The sequence below is a fragment of the Cryptomeria japonica genome, chromosome 7 (assembly GCF_030272615.1).
Source record: "Cryptomeria japonica chromosome 7, Sugi_1.0, whole genome shotgun sequence".
Lineage (NCBI taxonomy): Eukaryota > Viridiplantae > Streptophyta > Pinopsida > Cupressales > Cupressaceae > Cryptomeria > Cryptomeria japonica.
Window position 1 is genome coordinate 147,782,828 of NC_081411.1, and position 8,988 is coordinate 147,791,815.

At 37.8% G+C, this 8,988-nt stretch overlaps 1 protein-coding gene across 1 annotated transcript; it reads left to right on the top strand.

Annotated features, from left to right (window-relative positions):
* Window positions 1–542: 542 nt before the first annotated feature.
* Window positions 543–6,359, top strand: LOC131047221 (uncharacterized). The gene is made up of 2 exons (XM_057981082.2): window positions 543–3,238; window positions 3,377–6,359. Exons 1-2 carry the CDS (start codon window positions 743–745, stop codon window positions 6,185–6,187), a joined length of 5,307 nt encoding a protein of 1,768 aa, XP_057837065.2. The 5' UTR covers window positions 543–742; the 3' UTR covers window positions 6,188–6,359.
* Window positions 6,360–8,988: the final 2,629 nt, after the last annotated feature.

Genomic DNA, 8,988 nt, shown 5'->3' on the forward strand with positions numbered 1-8,988 from the left:
TTGTATTTTGGTTTTATTTCAATTTTTTATAAGAGTTGTTACTATTTTAGAAAATTATTGTAAAACATTTGTTCAACATCAAATAGATTCAATATTATACCTCTCTTGTGTTTATTGTAAATATATATTATAAAATAATTTCAAATAACACAAACATTTTGCCCATTTTATTGGTTTAAATCAAATTGCATACATTATTATTCAAATTTTTTTACATTTCAAAATCAAATCATTTATATTATAAACAATTACTACTAACAATACCAATATTCATTTCTTATACAACTCAAAGTATATCTTTCTATGACCTAACCATTACACCTGAATTGATCCAAATAAAATTTGTAACTTACATATCATACATTTTGCTACTAGTGAAGAACGCCTTGAACAATCAATAAGACTGTATGCTTACTTAATCCTACCAAACAAAATTGTTGCCATATTGATATCCGCCAAAATAAAGAAAAGTAACCGCTGAACTTCCACGTTTTCGCTGTCACTACTACCATTACCTCTCCAACTTCCCACTTCTCACTAAAAGTATTCCAAATTCCTAATCATTGGATGCTACTGCATCAGAGATCTATACCGCAAACAATTTGTTGCCAGAAACTCTGCTATAAAGCCATCTTCCCCGTCCGCGTTTGTGTTATCTCCTTTTAAGAGCGAACGTAGTTTTTAAATTCTTCTCCCTGTTGAACTGGAGCTACTCTTCTCTGTTTCTGAGTCTGTTTGCACCATGTCACTGCCAGTCGAAAATGCTAATGCAAGTGTGGCAGGCCTTTCCCCTAATCTGTTTAGGGTGATGCGCATTGTCCCTGACAAGCAAGATTACAGCTTTGTTGAAAAGGTGCAGCTTCCGGAACATGAAATTTTAAGGCTCTGCAATAAGTTCATGCCCGCTTCTGCTTCTGCTTGCTTAGGAAACCCACCAAGAATCCGAATCGATTTCGACGGATTAAACCAGCGGCCCTTCTCTGCCGTGGGAATGTATGGTGAGAAGAAGATGCTGATACGCATTTTACGAATGAAAGGCTTGCTGGAGGAGTCAGTTGTGGCTCAACTGGAGGGGGGCAACTTTGAGGCGGGACTTTACATAATTGTTCCGCTAGAAACAACTAGCCCCGTGGTTGCTTTCTACTGGCACGAAGGTGAGCATTTCAGGGAGGCGTCGAGGAAGGACGTTTCCTGCAATTTTATCCGATATTTGGTCGAGCTTTGTGATTATGTGTATATTTGTGTGGAAGGGAGCTACGATTTTCATACCCTGGCTACTTCTATGGCAAGCTCGCGCTCCAAAGCTTCGCGTACTCGAAGGGTTCATGTGACCAGTGTGAAAAATTCCGACAATGATGTTGAATTGTTGCCTGGTTTTAATGTTAGAATTGATGGATGGGGTTTCATAAATAGCAAAACCTCATCAGCTCTCAGTGGAAATAAGGATGGTATGTTCAATCATAACAGAATTCTGGTGTTCTGTGAAGGGTATCAACGCTGTAGTTTCATGACGGTGGAGCCTAAGGAGAAGGAGAAGTTTGTTTGGAAAGTGTGCGAGCTATCTCCAATGAAAAAAGACTTGAAGGTATTGACCACCAATTCTGGACCTGCAATCGTCCCGGCATGCGGTGAGCCTGTGGAATTAGTAGCTTTAAATACTGCATGTGAAAGTTTGTTTAAAGTTTTCCAACTTAGCTCTGGAGAATTGTTGGTTTTTATTCATAATTTCAAAGATTCATGCCTGCATCTGTATCGCTCACCCAAGATTGGGTCCAACATAAATAACATGAGTCCAATTCATACTTTTAAAAGGGGTTTCGATTTGTTGTCTGTGGACGAAGGTACACGATCTATGGCTCTGTATGATAAAAGTAGATTTAAGATTGGGATATATAAGTTTGATGAGTCGTTTAGGAAGGTTTATGCGACTGGGGTAGAAGTTCAGTTGGAAACATATAAAGGCAGCAAGGTCATTAAATGGATGCATTTGATACCACGCAAGATGGAGTTGCTTTTGGTTGACGATTCAAACACTGTGAGAGTCTTGGAAATCCATGAAAAGCCAATGATGAAGTCAAAGCACATTTCCCTCCCTTTGCAGCAGCCTCTCTCAAAAGCATGCATCTCTGCTGATGGGTTTTTCTTCATTGTGTTTAGGCAATCCCAATCCTCAAGCTACCTTGATGTGTCGCTTGAAGGGCGTGAGATAATGTTGGAGGTTTATGTTTTGGGTGATCTCATGAACCATTTGAAGACCATTAAGTTCATTTCAGATGAAAGCAGAACACCCGATTTGGATCATCTGCAAGTGAAAATTAATAGCTTTGGACCACAAAGTCATCTTGTACTGCACAGTCCTGATGATGCCCCTGGGTTTTTCTCTTCGCATCTTCTGAAGACTGTCTCAGCTAAAGAGGTAGTGCAACAAGAAGTGCAAAACAAAGTTCCTGATGGGGAACAGGGGGAAACAGAAATAGGTGGTCCGTGCCCTCCTTTGGGTTACATATACCACATTTTTGACAAATTTGCAACCACTCCTGCATTGTTTCCAACAGATAAGAAGGACATCACCTTCAACATAGTACTAGACAACAGCGCGGACCCCTGCAACGGAGAGGCATGCATCAAATATCTGGAAGCTCTTGTTCGGAAACTAAGGGTGGCTAAAGACAAAGATTTTTCAAACACGAGGGTTTGCTTTCAAGCTGAAAATATAGACAAATGGGCAGAAAAATTTGAGAGCATGGTTTCAGATGCAGCATATTACAATACAAAGATGAGAATTGGAACGTGGATCCGTAAGCTTCTTTGCCTTGTGCCCATTCAGATTGCTCGTGCAGAAAACAATGGAATGGTTGCTTTGAAGGATGGACTTCAGATCCCTTCTCATGTTAGTTACGTGGATAGCATATCACTTGCCAATTTGATGCGCTTTGGGTTCTACGATGCTGTTATCAACAGCTGGAGGGGTAAAATTAGGGTTATATCTTCCATGGGAAAGCAGAGCAGTGGGAAGTCATATTTGCTAAATCATTTGTCAGGCTCTCTCCTTGATGTTTCTGGTGGGAGATGCACTGATGGTGTGTGGATGACCATCACTACAGGAGAAGGAGACGGCTGCCTCTATGTGCTCTTGGACTTTGAGGGGCTTGGCAGTTTTGAGCGAAGCGAACAGGAGGATATGCTTCTCTCTGTTCTCAACGCTGCCCTCAGCAACCTTACTATATTCAACAAAAAGGTATGTATGCCTCCACACTCTGAGACTCTAATTTGCTTTTAATAAAAGACATTATAGCTTAACTCCATTTAAAAAAATCGATTTTCTTACAATCTGTGCTTCAGTAGCCCAACACTTACTTTAATCCTGGTATAACAGGATTTTCACCTTGACAAGGATACAGAGTCTGCTTTCAGCCGCTTCCAGAGTGGTATCAACCTATTGGAGCAGGACAAAAAACTATTCAAGGGTTTATTCTACATTGCAATCAAGGATGTGGATGAATCCGATGTAGTTGACCTTATCCAAGAATTCCATGAGAAGATATCTCAAATATGCAGCAAGTCTCAGGAAAACTTCATATTAAAAATGTATGATGGGAAGTTCGAGATTGCTGCTATGGCTCCTTATAACCGGGCTGAATATTATCATGATAGCTTGAGGGAATTGGCGCAGACGGTGTATGAAACTGATTCTTGCTATGATAATGGTTCTATTTTCTTGAAAGACCTTAAGCTTATAATTGCTCAGATTGCTGTCAAAGATTGGTCTTCTGTTGACAGTAAACGTGTGGCTATTATAGTTGACATTGTAAGGAGAAATCTCATGTGTGCCATCAATATGGGATGTCTTTCTCCCACAAATTCAGATGAAGTGCAGGAGCTCGTGAACTTTGATACACAGGTAGAAGTTCCTGATATGCCTCTTGTTGTTGGCGAGTCGGTGCTCATCAACATTCGAGATTCAGGGTTGAGTTTAGCACCTTCCAAGGAATCATCAACATCTAGTTCTATTAGAGATTTGCTAGCTCAACTCAGGCTAAAACTAGAGGCTGTTTTACCTAGGAAAGGAAGCAATATTGATTCCTGGCATTCCATGTTGGAGAGGTTCCTTAGTGCAGTGGCAGAGAGAAGGCGTGATAGAGTTCAACGGTGGATAAGCTCAAACACAGTGGATTTCTCCGGTAATGATGAGGTGGAGAGGTTAGTGTTAGAGGCAGATGTAATTCTTGGAAAGATAAAACAAGGTCTCTCTGTTTGTGGGTGTAAATGTTCTCAGTGCTTTTGGAGATGTGTGCTTGAGAAAGGCCATGATGACGACCACTCTTGCATGAGTACTCACTCATGTACTGAGCACTGTAGTTATTGTGTTAAAGAATGGGGAGAGCGAGAAGAAGTTGAGACCTTAAGCCTGTGCAGGGATCTGGCTGGGCATGAAGGCGGTCACAATTGCAGAGAGAAAAATCATACATGTGGACAGACATGTGACTTGTTTGAAAGGTCATCGAATTGTAACAAGTTGTGTTCTCTTGAGCCTGAACACCATGGCAACCAGCACAAATGCAACTCCCCGCAACATAAATGCAAGATGCCATGTTCTCTTCAAAGCTGCAACAATCCATGTGCTGTGGCAGTTGAGCTTGACCACGAGCAGCATCAGTGCCATGAAACATATTGCCCCAGCCCATGCGTTATGAATGGATGTAGCAGGACATGTGGAGTGAAGGATCATTTTCATGGTATGAATGATCCTAATGTAGAGCATTTATGTGGAAGTGAACATGCCTGTGCAGAGAAATGTGAAGAGCCTGGAATCTGTGAAATCCTTACGGAGCTTGTAAGACAAACCCGGGTTTTCGAGGGACAGAGGGGATGTTTTCAGTATGAACATGTCTCTGAACAAAATGGCTTGCGCAAAGGTTGTTGCATTCCCATACCCCCTTTTGAGAAGAAGCATCGAGGGGCACATGTTCACACCAAGAATGAACTCTCTGTGCACTACTGTGACACGAGATGCCAAGCTTGCGGTTACTTCTGTCGGCGTCCAGTGGGTCATCTTGGCTTGCATGAAACAACTCATGGTAATATGAGGAATGTAAGATTCATCTCAGAGGAGGAAGACATTGACATTAAGGATCGAAAGTATAAATGGGGAGAAAAAGGAGAGGCTGAAATGTGCAATATGTATTGCAGGAAACAGGGTCGGGGTCATATCCATTTGGTTCCCTGTAAAGGCTTCGAGATATGCGCTAGCAATCTCTATGATGGTGCTAGGCACGAGACTGTGAAATATGGACCTGATGTTGATGTTCCCAAAGATGAGATGACTCATGAGACTTACTGGGAATATGTCAGATTTGTTGATCCTTGCACAAAAGAAGAGGGCATTGAGTTTGGTCTGTGCAATCACTATTGCCAATCGGAGGAGCACAACTCAGAGGAAAAGGCTTCTAAAAATTCCTATTGCACTGAGAATCTATGGCACGAACCCATCTCAAAAACTGGGCAACGAATGAATTCTGCAGGCTATGTAACCGATGATGGACATCATTTCAGCTGCGATCATTCTAATAATGTTCCCTATCATGTCGTTTTTGTGATTGACAAATCAGGTTCAATGAGCTGCTCTGATATTAGCCCTACAATGGCCAAGTTTAACAATCATGATTGTAGGCTGGGATGTGTATATGAGGCTATTTTGAGGTTTATACAAGCTCGGTTAAGAACAGTTTGTGAAGATTCAATATCAGTGGTCTTATTTGACACATCTGCAAGGGTAGCTGTAGGCATTCAAGATATGGAGGAAGTTGTTGTCGATTTACTTCTTCAATACCGGGCTTCTGGAGGAACCACGTATTCATCTGGATTGGACGCTGCACAGAAATTAATGATGAAAGCAACCAGAGACTTAAAAGAAGACATGAAAACACCAGTTGTTATCTTCTTGAGTGATGGGGAGAACAACGGCGGAGAGGATCCTGTCTCCTTTGTGAACAGAATGAAAAGGCAGGAGCCTAAGATGACACTTCATACAATTATGTACGGGCAAAATCCTGCGATGAGTATCTTGGAGGAAATGGCCAAGGAAGGACAAGGACAGTTCCAGTTAACCCTTGATGGACTTCAGCTGGCTCAGAGCTTTGAGAATCTCGCCAAAAGCCTCAAGCCTCGAGTTGCAGCCTTAATGTAAGGGCAGCTGCTTCCTTGTTCTGTTTTTTGTTCTCTGAAGTGACGACCCACTAGGTGATAGTATTTAACTAATCAGTATTAAGTTTGGGTTTAGGTGTGTTTTATAACTCTATTCGTAAATACAGTCCAGATGTTTTATAACATTTTGAGAAATAAATATATGTTATTCCCTACTTGTAGCTTTGTGTCTGTGATGAGATCTTGTTGTGATCAGTTAAGGTATATATATTGTATAGTGGAATTTTTCTGCTCAATTCATAGCGTAGATGTTAGTGTCCCTGATGTTTCTTAGTTAATTAAGATGGTATCAAATAATTATATTTAGAAATGAGTTTATGGAAGGTTTTGATCATGAGCAATTTGAATGGCTCTGTTGACACTTGACAGAGCATTTTGAATATTTATAATAGACGTTCTTGTCTCAGATTCAAGATGTGTATTACAGAAATTATTATTTTCATTTCATTATGCGATTACAATATCAATAATGGATATTATTATATCAGATTCAAGATATGTATGATAGAAATTCTTATCTTCATTTCATTCTCCAGTTGTACCACACGGGATATAGAAATTCTTATCTTCATTTTATGTATATCTGAAATCACACGAAATTTATTATCTCAAAAGAGCAATAATAGCTGAAAGTAGACTCCATAGACTTTATATAGCCCAAATAAACATTGATTTAAGTTGAACCATGTTAATTGCCGGTAATATTCATGGAACCAACCTGTTAATCTCTTCATCATTGAACAGAAAGGCCAATGAACAAATTATTATTATTAGCGTTTGAACCTATGTTACCGTCCCCGTCCCGGGGACGTCTCGGGGATAGGGGATTCCTGGGGACGTCCCCATAAATTCTGTATATAGACAATGAATTCTATAAGCAATTTGACTTTGACTCTCAATTTAACACAAATTTGCCATAAGAACTCTATTAGTTCTTATATGTTAAGGTTCTATAATGGATATGTGCATGTTTTATCCATGTTTTCATACGAATATTTTAAATTTTCCTATATATTTTAATTTTTCCTACTTTTATATAGCCGTCCCCTTTGCCGTCCCCAAAATTGACAAAAAAAATCACCGTCCCAGAAACGCGTACCCCCATCCCCTGCCGTCTCCATCCCGGAAACTTGGGGTAACATAGGTTAGTTATATTTCAAGTTTTTGGGCAACTGTAATCCTATCTTTAATCATTCAGGTCTACCATTTATTTCTATTTTTTTTCCAAAAATTAACGGCAATTTTCAAGACAACGACCCCAAGATACGCTTCAAGTTTCTGGGCCATTGTCCATTCTATCTTTAATCATTCAGGTCTACCATTTAGTTCTAATTTCTTTCAGATTAAATAAAGATAATTTACAAGACTACTATCCGTCTATTATTTTTTCATAGAAACTTATGAAACATTATTGTAAAATAGAAAGAGAATTGTAAATATTACTTTTTATGGATTAATTTATTCAAACCATTTAGTTTTTCTGTGTCAAAGTGTTCTCCACTGCCTATAAATATATGAATGCAAATATTTCTTTAATTTTATTTTGTCCTGTTTTCTAATTCTGTCTTATAATATTTGGAAATGTAAATATTATTCTCTATAGATAATTGGGTTAACTCATTTAGATCGTTTTGGTAACAATTATACTATTCCGTATTTTTCACTTCTAGATTTGATTGTATGACTTTTTTGCATTAAAATTTGGGATCATATTCTATGATCCGTCATCAGTGTGATCAGAAACATTGATACAAAAAGGTCCTACATAGTTGAATTCAGAAGCAAAAGATACAAATCACAACAGATTGTAGAAATCTAATCTCTTTGAATTATACTCTTTTTTAACTCGCTATAAATATGAATGCAATTTTTTTGTATATATAATTATATATAAGAATAATGCAATTCCACTTTAATATATTAATCTTCAATTTGTTTAATATAAAAAAATCTTATATTTTTTAATATAAAAAACATTTTTTCTGATTAATTCAGATTAACTCATTCAGTTTAGTTTTAATAATAAGAGATTGAAAGCCATGGTAAAAAACAATAAAAGGAGATTGAAGAGATTGAGTGTTGTTGTATTTTTTTTTTTTAAGACAATAGGAAGACAAAAGGTTCAATGCAAATGTCATGATTTTCCTTTCATATCTCTACCTAACTTATTATCTACTTTCCACCTTGTATTCTGGTTGATTAAACTTTTTCCAAATCTAAGTTCCAAGTATTAACCTATTTTATTTATTTTGGCAAGACATAATATAAGTATTAACTATGTTTTTAATAAGATGTAATATTTAAGCTATTATTTGAATTATATAATTCAAACACATAAGATTTAGATTAATTCAATTTTTTTTTTCAAAGTCTTTATTTTATCTTATAGTCTAGATATTCATATGAAACTCCTGGAATTCCATATCTTATCAATAAATAAATAAATTGAAGATTCTCAATTAAGACTTGAAATTGAAGAAGATGATAATTAGAAGTGCCCAAGTTAGATACAAATATATCACATAGTTTGATAATTACTTAACAGCCAACACACAACCCTATATGACATGAAATGATAAAAATTCTCTCTTAATTGATCCATGTTTGAATTATTTAACTAGTCTCTAAAACCTCCCCACTTTCTCATTTTGTGCTTATTTGACCATTTGCTAGTGTTCATCCCTTCCTGCCTTCTAACAACAATTTTTGTTCTACAATTAATGTTGTCACCATTTTTCCTTCAATTCTTCTCATTTGGTGAATCTCAACCCACCATGGTGAAGG

Bases quoted from the DNA above. Each gene is read 5' to 3' on its own strand.
- LOC131047221 (XM_057981082.2), top strand. From the start codon at position 743: ATGTCACTGCCAGTCGAAAATGCTAATGCAAGTGTGGCAGGCCTTTCC. The intron at 3,239-3,376 runs GTATGTATGCCT...CTGGTATAACAG, and splicing joins TTACTATATTCAACAAAAAG to GATTTTCACCTTGACAAGGA.